General features: G+C 39.0%; 1 protein-coding gene across 2 annotated transcripts in view; it reads right to left on the reverse strand.

Annotated features, from left to right (window-relative positions):
• Positions 1–12,598: 12,598 nt before the first annotated feature.
• Positions 12,599–19,839, reverse strand: part of LOC111151294 (syntaxin binding protein 4) — a 157,371-nt gene continuing 150,130 nt past the window's right edge. The window contains exon 18 of one of the 2 annotated variants that reach the window (XM_022509183.1): positions 12,599–12,882. In XM_022509183.1, the coding sequence (XP_022364891.1) occupies positions 12,771–12,882 (112 nt within the window). In that variant the 3' untranslated portion in view covers positions 12,599–12,770. The remainder of the gene's footprint in view (positions 12,883–19,839) is intronic. The other variant, XM_022509184.1, reaches the window with a different exon arrangement.

Consider the following 19,839-nt stretch of genomic DNA (forward strand, 5'->3'; position numbering starts at 1 on the left):
AGAACAAGGATTCATTTTTCCAGCCCTGATAACAATCCAAATTTTCACTAGGTTTTAAAGAGTTTTAAAGCAAAAAAAAAGAGTTTTAAAGCAAAAATACATTGTTTTAAAGCAAAAATCTCCTAGAAAATGTTAAGGAAAATACATATATCAAATCAGATATACTTTTTTCCATACATATATATACACATAAAATTACATTTATTTTTTCTTATAAAAGACATGCTTACTGTAAAGAATTTCTGACATGCAAAAAAAATGAATAAAATAAATATCACTAATAATGTCATCTAATATTTTCTTCAGGTTCTTTTATGGTATTTATATATTAAATACCATTGGTATCAGGCTGCATACAGAAATCTGTTTTATTTTCATTTAATGTTATATTGGGATACTTCCTCTGGGTCATCAAATATTATTAAATATTTTCCATCATGTTAGACACCATATTTTGTTTAGACATTCTTCTAGTTTGAGGCACATAGGCATTTATTACTATTTTAAATAATGTTTCAGGAAACCTTTCAATGTAGGATTTTTTTGTCTAAAATTGTGATCATTTGTATGGATAAATTCACAGTAGTAGGGGCGCCTGCGTGGCTCAGTGGGTTAAAGCCTCTGCCTTCAGCTCAGGTCATGATCCCAGGGTCCTGGGATCGAGCCCCGCATCGGGCTCTCTGGGCAGCGGGGAGCCTGCTTCCCCTTCTCTCTCTCTCTGCCTGCCTCTCTGCCTACTTGTGATCTCTGTCTGTCAAATAAATAAATAAAATCTTTAAAAAAAATTCACAGTAGTAGAATTACAGGGTCAAAAAATATGAATATTTTTAAGGTTTTCAGCAGATATCCAAAGAATGCTTCCCAGGAAGTTTATAGTGATTCGTATAGTGATTTATATACCCTGAGAATACTTGAGAATATTAATGTCATGTATCCTCACTAACATAGAGTATTATTGTGTATTAAAATACCTTTTTTTTTTTTTTTTAAATCATATCTTAGGTGCCTGGGTGGGTCAGACATTAAGCGTCTGCCTTCAGCTCAGGTAATGATCCCAGGGTTTGGGGATAGAGCCCCACATTGGACGCCCTGCTCAGCAGGCAGCCTGCTTCTCCCTCTCCTACTCCCCCTACTTGTATTCCCTCTTTCACTTTGTCTTTCTCTGTCAAATAAGTGAATAAACTCTTTTTAAAAATCCTATTAAAATTTTTTTAAAAAAATCCTATCTTAGATAAGTTCTCAAGTAATCAGTAAATCTAAGGAAGACTTGTATCACAGGTTGGGAAAGTTTGTTTCCAATTTCTTTGAAATTGGCAGGAAAGAAAGCACTGGAAAAAATTATTGAAGGAGTCTGGGTTGTCTGCAGCCTTAAAGATTCATTTCACAGAGTGAATAATACAGAACCATCTACCCTGGATCATTTAGACATTTGACTCCCGTTAATGTGGGGGTACAAATAACTTGATCTCCTTCAAGTATTTTCTGTTGGCATTTTTAGGAATAGCTTTTAAAATCATTCTGATTGAACTAAATAATTTTTCCAAAAGGGTATTTTGTTTTAATTTGCTAAGGCATTTCATCTTTAACTCAATTTTTAGGTTGGGATGATCCAGGAACAAGGAAATTTGATCCTTAACTTATTGCCATATTTCATTGATTCTAAGACACCCATTTTTCATTTAAATGTCTTTGAAACTGGGATGTGTAACAGACGTTGTTGGTGCTCTCAGATCCCTCTACCACTCTTGTGAACATTAGCCCTGTGGACTTTCACTCCTGACTCCCAGCACCTGCATCCTTTGTTGGAGATGCAGGAAACGACTTTTTCTACACAGAGCTAGAAGTGCCTGGAAATGTACATCTCCCTCTAGGATTCCTGTGCTTAACCAATGACTAATGGTGCAGGGGTATAAGTACTGTGCACTCCCTGGCCTCTGGCTTATACAACTGAGACAGGACTTACACTACCTCCAGAGCTTCCCTGTGGGGCTGAGCCTAAGGGCCCTCCAAACCCCCATACTGGGTTTTGCTTGACATCACACCCTGGCATGGGTTTCCCTCTATCCTTTTGTGTTCATCCTATTTCTCTATATCCCTACTGTTTTTTCCCCCCTAATTCACAGAAATCCTCGTCTCTGGGGAACCAAACATATTACAAGATGTATCTTATGATCAATGATGTCTTGCAGTTCCGGTTGGCCACGCAACCATAATGATATAGTCATCTTTGCCCATGCATGCATGAGCTTGTTTGTTTCTCCTATAGCATGGATGAACCACTACACTTTCACTTTTCAGTGAATAAAGCATTTAAGGACTATTTGAGGAAGGAATGTGTGTCTTGATTGCTGTCTAAAAATCGTCTATTAGGGGCACCTGGGTGGCTCAGTGGGTTAAGCCTCTGCCTTTGGCTCAGGTCATGATCTCAGGGTTCTGGGCTCAGCCCCGCATTGGGCTCTCTGCTCAGCGGGGAGCCTGCTTCCTCCTCTCTCTCTGCCTGCCTCTCTGCCTACTTGTGATCTCTGTCTGTCAAATAAATAAATAAAATCTAAAAAAAAAAAACTTCTAATAAATCCTTTAAAAAGATAAAAAAAGAAAAGTGCCAATACCAAAACAGCAGAATAGATGTCAAAGACTAGGGAGAAAAATTCTAGAGATAGAAGTGGACCATTCCTTCAAGAAATGCTTCATTTTGATGGCAGAAAATGTACTGTGAAAACATGTGGATACAAAAAGAGACTCAGAAGAGTTCTATTCTGAATATCCAGAAGTTTTAGGAATATCACAATTTGTGTTTCATTTTCCTTTTTATGTATATATACTTGATGAAAATCTATGTTCAAACAGCTCTTAGATTTATTTAAAGGGGCCATAAAACAGAAATTCAAAGTACTCTGTCATATTTTAAATGCCTTTTTTCATTTTTAGTGATATATAGTATAATGGAAAGTCTTATAATGGATAGAGATAAGTTGGATGAAATACTCATGTAGAATATACTACCCAAAGAAACAGAAGGAATATAATCAACGAACAATCTTGACAACATTGAGAAAACAGATTATTTCACAGACGTCTCATCTATGGTTCACAGCAGGAGATCCATTGGTGAGGGAGGACCACCAGTTTGGTCATATTCTTGAAATTTTGCAGACTTTAATCTATTAAGCATTTCATACTCCTCCAAAGTGTGTATATGTGTGTAGATGTGGTACATATATGCACACACACACACCCTATTTCTTTCAGATTTTCCTTAAATGGAGTACTTTAACCATTGAGAGAAGTAATCCATGCATTTAATTTGGTGTCAGCCTTTTACTTACTTTTTGTGAGGCTCACAAAACTATGTATAACACATGCGATCCCCACACAAAAATAAAACAGCTGGCATTTAGATTAAAGGCATTGATTACATCCCTGAATGGTGAAAGTGTTCAGCGTATAGAAATAGGGGCCCCTGGGTGGCTCAGTGGGTTAAAGCCTCTGCCTTCAGCTCAGGTCATGATCCCAGGGTTGTGGGATCGAGCCCTGCATTGGGCTCTCTGCTCGGCAGGGAGCCTGCTTCCCTCTCTCTCTGCCTACTTGTGATCTCTGTCTGTCAAATTAAAAAAAAAAAAATCTAAAGAAATAGGATCTGCCCACCAACATCATTTCATATTCCCTTTCAGGGAAATACTTGATCTGGACTGTCTATATGCCAAGGTAATAAGTCTATTATCCACCCAACTTGTTTTGTCTTCCTGTTTTCCCATCCTGTATTTTTGCTGATGAAAGATGGATTTCTTCATTGTGAAACAGCAACAGCCGAGCGATTCCGGTGGGCTTAGTTATAGATGGCATAATTTCTGCACTTTCAGAGTACTGTGGCAACACACAGCTCCCTTGTGCTGAATCAATTCTTCAGCAACATGATTAATTAACCTGTGTTCGAACGCTGTTGCCTTGAAATGTGCTAATCTTGTATTTTGCTGTTAGGCTTTTTCTACCCTTCCACGCCAAAAATCATTCTGTGGTGTTTTTTTTTTTTTTTTTTTTTTTTTCAAAACCTTGGGCAAATGAACAATGTTTGAGTACGCGCTTTATAATCCTTTCACTGCATTCATACTGTGAGTTTTATGGCCAAATATAGGCAGTATACACGTTCTTCTTCAGCAAAATACATTATGTTGTTCTAACATTAGTAGTACTACCTAGTGTAGACAGGTTTAAACTCCCACCTTATTTTCTTTTTCATTCACTTTTTCTCTACTAGAAGCAGGAAACAGCTAAAACAGTTTTAGAGAGCAATAAACTGCCTTAAAAAAAAAAAAAGATTATTTATTTTAGAAAAAGAGAGACAATCTCCATTAGACTCACCACTGAGCACGGAGCCTGACACAAGGCTTGATCCCATGATCCTGGGATCATGACCTGAGCCAAAATTAAGAGTCAGCCCCTTAACCAACTGAGCCATCCATGTGCCCCAACAGTAAATTACTTTAAAAAATGTATTCTGTAATCATTTATTAATTACTGTACCATGCCTTGTGTGAGGGATAAAAAAAAATATATGGACTTGACTTACAGGGCTCCAAGTCTAGTGGAGAGATACATGGCCAAATTACTTGCAAATACAGTATAATAAAGCCTTTATTAAAAGGTTTGCAGCTAGAGGGGGATGGTGTGGGATTTTAGAGTGTGACTCCTCCTAGCTAACATTTTCACCTTCCAGGGTTCTAGATAAAAACACCCAGTGCACCAAAGAGACACAGAAGAAATAACAGACTATTTGAGCCAGTTTTCTGTCTTCTCATTTCCCTCCCAATGATAACTGATTGATCCCCCTAGCTGCTGCTGTTGGGTGGGATAGCCACAGTGAGAGAGACTAGTTGGCTTTAACCAGACTTTCGATTTTTGTTACCCCATGGAGAGAGGAAGCACAAGAACGTCGGTAGGACCAGATTTTAAGACTGTAAGATGCAGTAACCCAGCACACTGGGTAAAAATAAATTAGTAAATAAATGTAGTAACCCAGTGTGCATCTGGACAGACAGGTCAGCAACTTGTCTTGGGGTGGAAGTTCTAGGTTCAACCCTCCCGAGTGGGAAGAGGGGCCAGATGCACATGGAAAAAATGCTGAAGTGGCATTTGTAGAGCATTTGCAGTGCTGGGCCTGGGGGACAGAATGTAAGGAAGAGGTGAAGAGAAAATGCGTCTTAAAGGATAGGAAGGGATAGATGAGGAAATGAGGCTGGAGAGAAAGTGGAAAGGGTGCTAGGGAACTACTGAAGAGTAGCAAGGGGGCAACAGACTCAAATATGGGCTTCAGAAGGATAATTCTGACAGATACGTGGTCGGCTTATTAATGGGGACAGGTGTGCCAGAGAGGCAGGAAGGCATAGTGCCTTCATTGCCGTTATCCGGGTAATAAATGGGAAAGGCCTGAAAAACAGAGAGGCAGTGTTTGCATGGAACACAGGATTTAAGAAATGTCCTAGAAACAGTACCTGCCTTATCCTTTGTTCCAAACTCACCAAGCATAGAAGTCATTGCCCGAGGGGGGCAGAGGCAGAGGAAGGCCAAGAGTGTTACTCTAAAGGAGCTTTCTCCACGTAGAGGTAGGGATTAATGACCTTGAACCACACTAATCTCTGCTAATTTGCAGTTCCCTCTGTTCTTTGGAGTCATTGCTATACTCCAGGAGGTTTATCTAGTGCCAAGGCACTCTGGGTTTGGATGGCTGATGTCACTGTCCAAACTGAGTTTCACTGGGAGGCCATGTGGATTGAATGGAAAAAATCCTCACTCACGTCCTGTGGGGTTTCAGTTACTCTTCACAGAAACCAATCTGATCTTCCACACTGGACCACACACACGGGCGGGAGGAAGCTCACTGAAGTGGTCCAAGGCCCCATCTGCCTAGACACACGATGCAGTCATTTCCATCCTAGGGACAATGAGGAATGGGTCTCCTCTGCTCTCACAGCTAATATAATTGGAGTTTTGCTGCTCCCGGAAAGTGGCCCAGGATGGGGAGCCCAGGCCTCCTTCTCAGGGTCCCCACCAACATTTTTGTTCTTTCTTCCCTCCCACAGCCACAGGAATTACTTCCTAGATGGAGAGTAGGAAAGCCTTGCTCTTCCTCCTCAGACACAGCCACAAAACTTTGATCTAAATCACAATGCCTTTCTGGTTCCCTAAGGAACCAGGCTTTTTTTTTTTTTTTTTTTAAAGATTTTTATTTATTTATTTGACAGACCACAAGTAGGCAGAGAGGCAGGCAGAGAGAGAGAGGAGGAAGCAGGCTCCCCACTGAGCAGAGAGCCCGATGCGGGGCTGGATCCCAGGACCCTGGGATCATGACCTGAGCCGAAGGCAGAGGCTTTTAACCCACTGAGCCACCCAGGCGCCCCGGAACCGGACTTTTGAAAACTCGAAAAAGTACATGCTGATCTCACACCCCATTCTTGAGGCAAGAACATTAAATGGCCTACAAGTTCAAATACGTGATAAAGAAGCAGGAGAAAGAGGGGCGCCTGGGTGGCTCAGTGGGTTAAGCCTCTGCCTTTGGGCTCAGGACATGATCTCAGGGTCCTGGGATGGAGCCCCGCATCGGGCCCTCTGCTGGGTGGGGAGCCTGCTTTCCACCCCCCCCCCCCCCCGCCCCTCTGCCTACTTGTGATCTCTCTCTCTGTCAAATAAAAAAAATCTTAAAAAAAAAAAAAAAAGAAGAAGAAGAGGGAGAAAGAAAACAAATGAGAAAAGCTTTGGTTAATTTCAGTTGAACTTCCTTTATATAAACCACATTCATGTGGGGGCTAGGATCACGTCTGTTTTGCGTCGCCGTCTCTAGTACTTAGCAAAGTATCTGGCATCTAGTAGCACGTGTTAAGTGTTTCAGTGAATAAATGAATGCAAATGCATGAGAGTTAAACTGGGAACTAAGCCTTGGTATTGGTTAGTACATTACCCATTCAACTCGGCAAGTATATATCGAACACCTGCTACGTGACAGGCAATGTGTGAGATCCTCCTTGATGGTGCTAGACCCTTCCTACAGTATGAACAAGATGAATAAATCCCAGCCTTCGTGGAGTTTACTCCCATTGTTAATAGGGAAGACAATAAACAAACAGATCATTACAAACTGGTAAGTAATTGATAAGAAACAGTGAAGTAATAGAGAATAATTTAGTGACGTGGGAATGGGGGTGGGGGGTGCAGTGAGAGCTCGTAATCTGATTGCACTTTCTCTCAAACTATCCCAACCCCCAAAAGTAAAAATGAAACTTAAAAGAAGTTACAAAAGTAGTATTAGTTAAACATAAAGTCACATGAAGAAAGTGCCTACAGAATTTCATGTAACATTTAGGTAATCATCATTCAGGCACATGTGGATAGTTGTGTTTAAAACAGCTTGAGTATTTTATTTTTATTTATTTTATTTCTCAAGTTAAGTTTCCATGGGCATATTCTGTTTACAGTTCATTTCCTCAAAAGCTACATGCAATAGAGTATATAAATTGTTTTAATGGTAGTTCAGTTCTTTCTGTTCTGTAGATGGCAAAATTCACGTTTGTTGACCCCTGAAAAAGTTGCATTTCACTTTAGCAGAGAAAATAAAAATGTCCATTTCCCCCCAGAAAAAGGATAATATTTTCTAATTTTGCAAACACTTTATGGAGGTATCATTTGATTCTGTATTTTTACAGCTGCCTGGCATTTATTATTGGAGAGCCCCTTCTCACAGTGTGTTTCTCTTTCATTTCTAGTCAGGGGGTGTTAATATTATTTAGGAATTATTCGAATTTGAGAGAGTGATAAAGGGCCTCTCTTGAAGGGTTCTTACTAAGCAAACCCCTGACTTCTTACTCCTTTAAGGAAAAATAAGGAAAAAAAATAAGGAAAAAAATAAGAAAAAAAAAAGGAAAGAAAGAAAAAAAAAGGTTTTAGATTATGAGTTTCTTGGTTTGGGAATCAGAACTATTTGGTGTGGTAATTTTAATACCTTGCATCTTGTCCGGCATTTGACAGGTGCTCGGGAAATGGTCGATGAGTTGAACTGGTTTGGGAAGAGTCAGGGGACTACCCTCCTCCATATACAGATGGGGAAACTGAGGCTCAAAGAACTTGTAGATGTGTTTGCATTGTGTTTTGTACTTCACTAAGGGCTCTCACTCAAGTTAGCTCATTAAGAGTGGGTTTTTACCACCATTATATATAAAGTAAGAAATGTCAGTAAAAAGAGGAGAGTAATGATGTGTTCAACAGTGAATTAGTCATTGCCAGACTCCCCTATATATAGCAAAGCATTCTCTGCTGCTAAGGGACAACTAAAACCTAATGATGAAAAAAATTCAGGTCCTCAGACAATGATAAAAAGAGGATTACTTTTCTAAGGACAAAAACAATCAGAAAAGCTATTGGCAATCTTTGCACTAAAAAAAGTCATATAATACATAGAAAACAAACTCTCCTACACTATTGGTGGTGGTGTAAATTGGTCCTATTTTAATGGAGAATTTTTGAATATCTACCAAAAACTAAAATGAACAAACCTTTGACAGAGCAATTTGCTTTTATGAATGTATTTCTGCTATAGGCCTACTGGCATAAGAGGGCATGTGTATATGAAGAAAAGGATTTAGTGAATGTAAGAATGTTCACTATGACATTGTAACAGAACAACTTGTAACAGCTTAAGGATTCATGAACAGACTGATGGCTGCCAAACTATGAGTTATCTGAGAAGTGTTATTTTACATAGACATTTGAAGTAGAACAATCTATATATTGACATGAAAAAGTGACCCCAATAAATTATGTCAAAAGCAAGCTGCTGAACGGTTAACTGCTAATCAACAGGTAACTTTTGATTAACTTGGAGTAAAAAACACTCATCAAAGTATCTGTGATGACTATCTCTGAAAAGTGAGATGAGCTATTTTTTTCACTTTATATAATTCCATACTATTTGATTTTTCAATGAAAATAGGTTAATTTTCACATCCAGATGTTAAAGAGAAGCTGTTCCAACTCTGGCCACTTGAGATTTTTACTTTTTAGCCAAGAATAAGAGGACGCAGGAAATGGATACTTTTGTTCTACTTTGCTATAGTGCCTCACACTGTGTCTGGCACACTGTGGGTGCTCAGTAAGTACCCGGGGAATAAAGGAGTAAGGATGACCAATCCTGGTCACTCTTTCATGAGGTGAGGTGGAAGGACATAAGAACATTTTCTAACCCTAGAATCTGAGCTAGTCGTCAACGGAGAAGCTTATCAAATCAATAGGGCTGACTTATGTTAAAGACTGACTGACTAGATAAACATCAACTCACCAAAAAATTATCTGGGGGTTCTACTTGCATTAGATAAGGATTCTTAATGAGTCCCCACCATGTTTCTTTGAGTGTCTCTTGGGGGTATTTATCTGTTGGGTTTGGAGGTTACAGAAGCATAAAGAGGAAGAAACCCCAGACATGCCAGTTCACATCCGGAACCTCCTCTGTACCACTCTCATAAGGGGTCCAGATTGAGCACTTCCTGGAACAGTGCTTTCACTTGCTCTGGGGGAATTCTTTCCTGGTGAGCCCTAAATCCCAGAAAGTTCCTGACTGCACAGAACTGGAATCTGTCCCTTTGAAGAACTGACCCACAGACCCAACTCTGCCCCCAGAGTCACACACAATGGATCTAAGCAGCTCTGCAGAATAGTTTAAGAGAACGGGTTGTGCCACACCTGCCCTGAACTCTTACCTTCCACGTGTAGGTGCCCTGTGACCCTTAGGCAAAGATTAGCAACTCTCTCTAATCCTAAATTTCTTCTTTACAAAATGGGTGTGATTATAGTTTCTACCCTATGGGTAGAAGATAATAAAGTAACCTATGCAAGCTGCCCATCCCAATGTATGTCACAAAATGCCCAACAAAGAATATCACTACAATTTTCATAGGCCCCTTCCATGAGGTATTCCATGAGGCAGGCAGGAAGGAAGAGGCACAAAATAGCAAAGTTAACATATGAGGTGTCTGACAGTAAAATGCATGCCTGAGGACCTTGATTTCAAGTCTCCTCTGTGTTTTCTTCACTTAGAAACAAATTAGAAAAACACTCCCAATAGGAGGAGGGAAATTTCAGACCATTAATTTAGCAAAAACAAAAAGCCTGCACTTTCACAATTATAGACACTAACTTATAAAAGTAACTCCGGGTGTTTGAGAATCTCACTCACCTCCGGGGGACACAAGGAAAGAGCTCCCTCAGGGACTTCTCTCAAAAATTGCCTCCCTGAAGCTGGCTAAAATTCACGTAGCTGTCAGGAGAGGCACGAGTTTTCTTCAGCCATTCTGAAACTTCTCTCAGGGCTAATGACTGCCTATCAGCCTGGATTTGACTTTATGCTATTATTGAAGACGTAAATTGTAAGTCCTATATATAGTCAGGCGTGAATGGGGGGAACACAACATAGACCTATATTTATGATACAGATCCGTATTATGTGCCATATGAAACTTAACAGACTAAGAGACTTTAGGGTTAGGACTCATTTTTGACCTGGCCACTAACTCCGTCTGTCACCTCTTAGGATCTCAGTTGACTCATCTATAAAATGGTTACAACTGAGAATTCTTATATTCTAAGGAGCTCTAGGTTTGCACAGCTGTGCTGGGGGCTGCTTTAACTGGGCCTCAGGCTTCTCTCTCAAGTACAGCAGCAATATTAACCAAAAAAAAAAAAAAAAAAAAGCCTGTTACATATATTAGGATTCTACCTAAGAATTCATTTTAAAAATGAGTCTTTTTCTCCAAAAGATATTTGAACATCACTGAATCCCAAGATCCTCAAGGTTGGGGTCCCTTTTCTCGTCATTGTTTTTCAGAGGTGGGGAGAGAGTGATGAGAACAAGGAGGAGGAGGAGGGAGGGAGGGAGTGGTGAGAAGAGACCATGGTGACAAACAGTAACTTCTGGGTCTTACCAGCCATGGTCTGGGAACAGGGTATTCTGATTAAGTAATGATTATTACTCACTTTCTTCCTAAGTATGTTACCTAACAATATCATAATAGTGGATATGAATAAATCCCTTTATACCATTCAGTGTGTACCTAACTAATGCCCAGGACATTTAAAATGACGTCCTGCCCACTCCACCCCAGTTGCCAGCCGCAGGTTTAAATCCTTAATGGAGAGAAAATCTGTAGCCCTCCAAGTCAACAGCTCCTTCCTTCCAGGAACTGTCTAGTGGCATCCTTACAACAAAAGAGCTTAAGATGGAAAGTAATCAGTTTGGAGGGTGGTATCAGCAATCATTGAGACCAGTCTTGAACTCACAGCAGGGGAGTTTACGGAGGAGTCCCGGACAGCAGAAGAGGTTCCAGATGCTTCTCTTCCCATCAGGGACCCACACATGTTCCTTCTGGCAAGGTCAGCCTACACAGGGCAGACCCCTGATGGGAGCCAGTCCCTTTACTGGAGAAAAATGTGAGCTGCTCAAGGAAGACTGCTGGAAGGGCATTACGGAGCCGCCCTGACCTGGTGAAGGTTTGGGGGAGGAGAAAGCATTTATAGGAAAACAGTGGGGTTATGTGGGGGCTCTGTCTGAGGGAAGAAGGAGCCTCCTGGATCTCAGCGGCGGCTGGAGAGCACAACTGCGGAGCTCAGCTGTGTCAACAGAACCACGGCGGCCTGCATGTTGGGCTGTGACCTCCATCTGCAGGGACGGTGGGGAGCAGTGGAAAGGGGGCCGGACACAGAATCACAAGACAGGTGTGACTTTCAGCCCCAGAAGAAGGTGCTTCATTTCTCTGAACCACTATTTCCCTAACTGAAAAACAAGAATAAAAATACCCACAGGATTGTCTGTGTTTTAGGCACGTTGTGTGGTTTAAATAAAAGAGGGTCTGAGAAGCTTTTGGTAAATGAGAAAGCCCCATACACATGTAAATTATATTCCATGGCTTATGACACAGTTGCCCAAATGTGATCCTTAAGAAACTTCCAGAAGCTTGCTCAAATCACTTTCCTAAGATACTAATATAAAAGGCCAGTGACTTATCAAATAAATGAAGTGCTTCACAGTGTTCACATAATTTTCCAGTAAGTCTTCATTACAAAAACCATGGTATCTGATATTCTATAAAGAACTATATATAAACTTATAAATCTAATTGTATATGAAAAAATATACATATTATAAAATCTAATTATATATGATTTCAAAAAATGCAACCAGGTGATTCTTAATTCCTATAGCGGCAGTTGATCTTATAAATGCATACACTTGTATCAGAAAATTTTACCGTACCATATGCTCTCACTCATACGTGGAATTTAAGAAACAAACCAAATGAACAAATTAAAAAAAGAGACAAAACAAAAAAACCAGACTCTCAAATACAGAGAACAAGAGGGTGGTTGCCAGAAGGGAGGTGGGTGGGGGCATGGACTAAACAGATGAAGGGGATTAAGAGTACGCTTATTGTGATGAGCACTGAATAGTGTATAGAATTGCTGAATTACTATATTGTACACCTGAAACTAATATGACACTATATGTTGCTGACTCTTTGATAGAAGAAAAAAATTCTCATCATAAGCAAAAAAAAAAAAAAAAAAAATTTTTTTTTTTTTTTTTTTACAGAAGTAGCCTAAATCCAGGTCTCTATTTCACAACTTCAGTAAGTAGGGTATGTTTTGCTCCTATTTTAGACCGTTGCATGTTGGGGGTCATCCACCTAGAATGAGATGTTAGAAGACCATGGAGCTCAGCTTCCTACAGAAGACCATCAGCTCTTATGATCGGGAAGTCCTCTGGAACAATCCTCTTCATTCTCTGAGCAGGATAGGTTCAGCGCACTCATCACGGGATGGATCCAGGATGTCGTCTGTGTTACATGACTTGAGAAGAACAAGGAATGCAATTATAATCTAAAAGACTGCCTGTCCTTCTACCCGCCCACGCACGTCCTGATCCCAGTGACACTGCTTCCTCCCTACGACAGCCCTTTGTGACAGGAAGCAACTGGAACTCCATCCAACAGTTTTAAAAATTCTTGGGATAAGTTTTGAGGTTCAACCATGCCCACCTCTTTCTTTCTTCTTTGGTAAAAAGGAATGTGGGAGAATGTGTCATCTTTCACTCCTTGCTTTTCCTTTACCCGAAATTCAGTCAGCAAGTCCTGGGACTGTCTTCCTGAAATATCTGTGGGGTTTTTTGACCTCCTCTCCTCTTCCAGTGCTATAGCCTGGGTCACTGAAATTGCTTGTCTCTCTGTCTGTTCTGGTTCTTTGTTAATTCAATCTCTACTGCAGGCAAGAGAACAAATCATATATTGTGGCTCACCTGCTAAAAATTCAGTGCCAACCCATGCCTTCTGGATCAAATACATACTCCATAGTATGAAATACCTTGCTTTTTTTCCTTACCTGCCTCAACAATACTTTCTTCTCTGCCACAGTCTTTTCCTCCCTCCCACTTTGTTTATCTAGTTAACTCCTACGAATTCCAAAGAACGGTCTCCATCAAAATTCCTCCAATCCGTGCTCCTGATCTTATCTCTTGCTACACTCCTAATATTATAAGTGCCTGTTTATCTTCAATAAAGAAGTAAGAAGTTACTGCATAAGAAGCTCCTTGAGGGCAGGAACTGTGTTTCTTGTCTGGATTTACGGTGCTTCCCATGTGCTCAGAATCGATGACGAGGCATTTCAGGGAAGAACAGAAGCAGAGGGAAGGAAGGATCCACCACAGGTACAGGGCCTGTTCAGGGAGTGCTGAAACATCACAACCGGGGCCCCTACCTGGCGCATGCTGTTTCTCTGACCTATCCATCCCTCAGTCTAGCTGGATGAACCACCTCAATCCACCACTATCTGCCCAGCTCCCGAGTGTTGGACAGGTGGCTGCCAGAATTAGGATGATTTGTTTCTTCTTCCTGGATACTCTTTCTTCCACTGGCTTACCCCACTGCCCTCATCCATCTAGATCAGTTTCCCCCAAGCGCATCTTATCCAAACTCAACCATGGAAAGTAGTATCATGTCTTAGATTGAGTCTGTCTGAGGGTTGGCACTTAGGAGGATCAAATACGATTGGGGGGGGGGTGGTGTCTAAAAGTTTCTCCTAAATCACAGAATGACATTTCCAAAATATGTTTTTAAAGGGTTTTTAGTAACTTTTATGTAAAGAAGATAATTCTATGATCAAATAAGTTTGAGATACACTAGGTTAAACAGACCTAAACGGGTTTCTTTACTGCAGGATTCCCTTAAGCCTTAACTGTATTAACATGTTCTATGACTCTCCATGAGTATGCAGTGTTATTCAAACGAACATGCCCCTGTTAGCACACATGGGACTAGCATTCCACAGACCACAATTGGGGAACTATCACAAAAATGCACTTACTTTATTGGCTGTTGATGACAATAACTGGAAATGTTGGACTTAGTACAAATGGGCAGTTTTACTGCCAATGGTGATTTGGTTTGTTTTTGACCCTTTATCCCAAATTCAATGCATACCACCCCACACAAACTGTTCAACTCCTGCATTTAAATATTAAAATTCATCTTTCCATGGAAGATCACTGATAGTTTCATATGGGGGTAAACGGATTCAAAGTGTTTTAAGGTGGCAAGGCCCAAACATCTTCGTAATTTCAAAAGCACAGAGTGTGGTTAAGTGGTACAAAGAATCATTCTTCTGTTGACAGTAATCCACATTACTATTATCTCTTTAAAATGGTTTATGGTATAATGGAATTTTCTTATTACGGAGGCGAAACTTACTAAAGCATTGGATTCTGCACAGGTTAACTTCATTTCAAGGTCTTGGGGGCCAGGGGTAGGGAAAGCTGGAAGTCTGCCTAAATTGAAAGTGGTTTTAAAGAAATACTAATGAGTGTAACATAAGAGGGCCAGGAGGCCGCTGCAAGGTGAAATGAGGACACATCATTCTGTATGAAGCACCTGTTTAAAACTAAAAGGAAAAACTTGATGAGACGGTTTTGCTAATTTTAAAATCTTGGTATATTTACTTTGATGTTTACCAGCACATTTATAATATCTTTGTCCAAAGAAGAGACTTCAAAACTGTTATAAATCCTCCCTCACCACCAATGTCCCCTAATTAGGAAGTGTGGGAAGGAAGGCAAAGGGGAATAACCACCTGAGGGGCAAGTTCGGCTGCATGCTTTCCTAGTAGACTTTTTGAAAAACAGTATTCTTATGCTTAAACTAGTGTAACTGCCTCGATATGGACATTCCATTAAATTTATAACGTAAACTAAGCAAAAGCAAAATGTCTAAGGAAAAAAATGTAGTTATCGACTCTGAACAATGACTACGATAAAGTTCCACTAGAAGGTTATCCTTGCCAGGAAACTTAATTAGCGCTTTTTTTTTTTTTTAAATCAACAAATCTCCATCTGATCTTTTCCTAAATACAAAAGCAACACCATAAAATATTAATTGATTAAGCTTATGTTCAAAGTATACTTCTTGGTATCTGTTTAAAAAACACACACCCAAACACTAAATGTGCAATTACAACAGCTACTTACTAGGAAACAAAACAAACAAACAACAACAACAAAAAACAACTAACAAAGGGATAAGGTTTCTATGCTTCAACTACATATTTCACACTTAGGTCTTCTGTACAAACAAAAACCAAAGCTGCTAAAACTCAGGTGAAGTGCCTGGCAACGAGTACATATTCAGTAAGTGATTATGGCTGTTTTTTTTTTTTTTTTTAAATAATTAGAACTTTGTAATTATTGCAAGAAAAATTTGGAATTCTTCCTTTGATGCTGGACAGGGCCAGCTGGATGTATACCATTCAATTTTATGTCCTGGTGAGCACTGTGCCTAAAGAGCTTTGACATAATCGGTATGATGAGATAATCCCAGCTTTACTGGCTTGGAGAACATTCTAGTATTAGAGATATTTCCTCTCTGATTTGTGTGCTTGGTAGCTCAACTGAGAAGAGAGAATAAATCAGCCCTGTTGACTCTGTTTAATTAATAAAGACCCCATGATTCATAAAGTGGGATGCTCCTACTTAGTATGAAAAATTTAGAGGTCTGGAGAATAAATGAGGCTGACTACGGAATGTAAAAATCTTCCATCTGAACATACACTACCTCTGGCAAATGTTCCTGCAGAGAGTGCATCTGACCTGATTTGGGGCGCAATCTGAAAATCTAAAAAGCATAATACTACTTGCCTCTGAGTGTTTGCCAAATCTGTTGTTGGGAAACACTAATATTCAATCTAGGAAGAAGACGGTGTTGTGTTTTCTTTCTTCCATAATATTAGTAAATTGAAAGACATATTTTAGGGCCTATAAAAAAAAAAGTCCTAAGAGAACATGCTTTATTTTATTGGCAAAGAAATGTAAGTGAATTATTTAAATCCCATTATAATTACCCTCCTTATGTTTCTTACCCTCCTAGCATGCAAAATGCTTTCTTTCAAAATTAAAATTTAGGACAGCCTTTAAGAGAAAAGCGGTTTAAAGACAAAAAGTACACTAGCTTTGAAGAAATTCATTCTTAATAACTGTCTGTGATGATGAAAGAGGTTCTTCTGTTAAACTCCATTATAAATGTCACTATTTATATATCATCGTGAATTTAGCAAAGGTGCATATATGATTTTATCATGATGAAGATAAGGTTGCAAAATAATGTGACTCATTAACTTGCTATGTCTTTTTTTGGGGGGTAGGAGGTAATTCTATGCATATAATATTCATATGAACAAGAAATTAAAGACAAGTAATATATGTTAATTCAATCTGTTTCTAGCATCAGTATCTTGGAATTACTGGAAAATTTTACAGCTGGCCATAAATGGCAAGTAGTAAAGACAATAAAAGATTTAAACTTAAAAAAGAATCCCAACTGAAAATAAATTGGAAAAAAAGAAAAAGAAAACAAATTGGAAGGTAAGAACAGAAAGTGAACCGTGTCAATCAAATTATTAAAAAGTCACCAAACCTTGGTGACGCAGCACATAATCTTGTCAGACACTGGTTATGAGACTAACTAGGAATTAGTAATATGAAGAATCCATTCCAAAACATGCTTAAGAGAAAATCACAAGCTGTTTGTTCCCACTGACATATAAGGAGTTCCCTCTTATATAATTTTGGAAATATATCCCTAAAATCAAAATGGATATTTCTCATTAATTAACTCTGTATATATCACAATAATAGTTCCATATTTTGTAATTAAACATTTGGAAATCTAGTGGGACTCTGACCAAATATTAGCAGGATCCCATCCAAACCTTTATGATCTTCAAGACAAACTTCTTTTTGCTACATATTTATGGCAATTTATATAAAAAATATATATCTTTTGAAAATTGAAAACTCTAATTAAAAAACCTTTGTATCTCAGATATCACATTATTATAAGAATCTGAAGTTATCGTAACATGTTACTTATGCATAGTATTGGAAAAAAATTGCTGTCTCTAGACCTGTAAAAGATGAACACTGAAAAGAAAATTCCTGAGAAAAATATGGAAAATATAAATTATATCCTTTTTTTTTAATATCCTTTAAATCATATACACAGGTTTAGATTGCTGTCAATTACTGTACAGAGCAAAAACATCCCAGATCCAGAGCTGATACAAAGAAACTGTTCTACAGTCACAGATTACGGTTTTGGGCAACTCTTAAAAACTGATGCTGTTTTTCACTGTGATAGGATTACAGAATACAGAAGGCCTCAAAGAACATGTATTTATACACTGGACTATTAGATACTAATGAACACAGAATTTTCAAGTTTGTATATTTGTACCTTCTTATGTTCCCTTTGGCAGTGCCCATCAAACTTTACATTCTCCCTTTCATATCACAGCATTGTTACCAGGAGGTAGCTGTCCAGACGCAGATTACCTGTCCTGACTATCCTTATATGAGCCTGTGTCTAGGTCCTGCCAATCAAGGTGAGAGAAGTGAAGCTTGTCTCTTGTGGGCAGGGGTTTTTAAGGACCTGGAGTGCCTTCTCTACTCTTATTCCTCATCTGCTAAATGAAGGCAGAGGACTCTGAGGATCAAGGAGATGAGGAGCCATGAGTTAGGAGGAGCTGGGGTACCAAAGTCACCAGCCAAAGCATAGAAAAGCCACTCGTCCACCAGGAAGCTCTGCATTGACTGGTATGTGAGCATTAAGCAAGTGAAAGGTGGCGGTTTGTTACAGCAGTTAATGTCATTCTAAATCATCATCAAGCAAGAAGAGAGTATTTCAAGATCAAGCTGTGACTATCACTCCCTCAGTACATACAACTTCTCCAAACTAAAGAGGTTGGCTTTCTAGAAAAATACAGAAGATGGGCAATATATTTATATTTACACGCTACTTTAAAAAGGTCAATAATCAAAAGACTGTCAGAATATAGATTAATGAAAACTAAATTTAATTAGAAACAACTTTGCAAGACCACTGCTAGTTTCCAGCTTAAATTCTCACTTATGAACAAAAGTGCATGAAATACTAAAGCTACTTCAATTTGGAATGTTCAGATGTTTCATTTTTTTATCCAATAAAATAAGTTTAATGAACATCTGATTAAGTATGTTTTCTTAATTACCAAATTTGAAACTTAATAAAAACTAAAATTATTTGAAACAAAATTTCAACTAATTTTATACTTATTCTAATTTTCTTTTTCTTTTTTTTTTAAAGATTTATTTATTTATTTATTTGACATACAGAGATCACAAGTAGGCAGAGAGACAGGCAGAGAGAGAGAGAGAGAGAGAGAGAGGAGGAAGCTGAGCAGAGAGCCCGATGAGGGGCTCGATCCCAGCACTCTGGGATCGTGACCTGAGCTGAAGGCCAAGGCTTTAACCCACTGAGCCACCCGGGCACCCCCTAATTTTATTTTTCTACCTAAGTTAAGTGAACTACACTAAAAATAAAAGAACACGAATGTGCATATTTTATCAGAGAAGAATTGAACATTCTAAAATGACAAAACTGGATGGGACTTTGAGAAGTTTCCTCCCTCACCATCTCTATAGTCTTGACATGTTCTATCCAAATATTACCAACTCCATAATGCATAAGTACAAAAGCCACTTAAGAGTGAGTGCTATAAAGTAGAAACTTTCAATTATAGTAAAAAATTATGGGATAAACACCAAACATGCCATCAACCTTTATAGTTCTCTCATCAACTCTACAATACTATTTCTAGTAGTGCCATCTTGGACTTGTTAATCAATGGACTTAACTGACTTTTAGGAACTTAGTTTATTTTGAAGAAGAGAAAAAGTTATACTTACTATCCTCACGCTGGATATGAGAAAACTAATACCGAGAGAGGCAAAATAACTTACTTCAGGTCATAAAACTGTATTAGAGCCTGGATCTGGACTCAAATCTGACTTCTGAGAGTTTAGTCATTCTGTTAAACTCTTCCCTGAGGCTCTGTTATTTGGGTGGGTTTCAATAATAATGTGTATGGCGATTTTGGGATGGGTTAAATGATCACCTAAAGGGGCTCTTCAGACTTACAAAATGAGGTAATTAAGGATGGGCTGACTGATCATAGATTACATAGTCTAAAATATTTTTTAAAGCACTTGCCACAAAACTCATATTTTTATTAAGTAGGAATAAAAAGTACTAGCATGAAGCCTGCTTCCCCAGAAGTTTTACACTTTTCACATCATGAAAATGAATTCTTATTATGTATGTCTTCTTGCTCACCTGTCTGTTAACTTCTGGAGGGCAGAGAAGCATTCTTTGCATCTTTACAATCTCAGTGTCAGGCTCACAGAAAATGGGGGTCAATAAATGGATGATGTATAGATCCACCAGACTT

Source organism: Enhydra lutris, unplaced genomic scaffold (assembly GCF_002288905.1).
Source record: "Enhydra lutris kenyoni isolate GAN:26980312 unplaced genomic scaffold, ASM228890v2 scaffoldscaffold26, whole genome shotgun sequence".
Classification (NCBI taxonomy): Eukaryota; Metazoa; Chordata; class Mammalia; order Carnivora; family Mustelidae; genus Enhydra; species Enhydra lutris.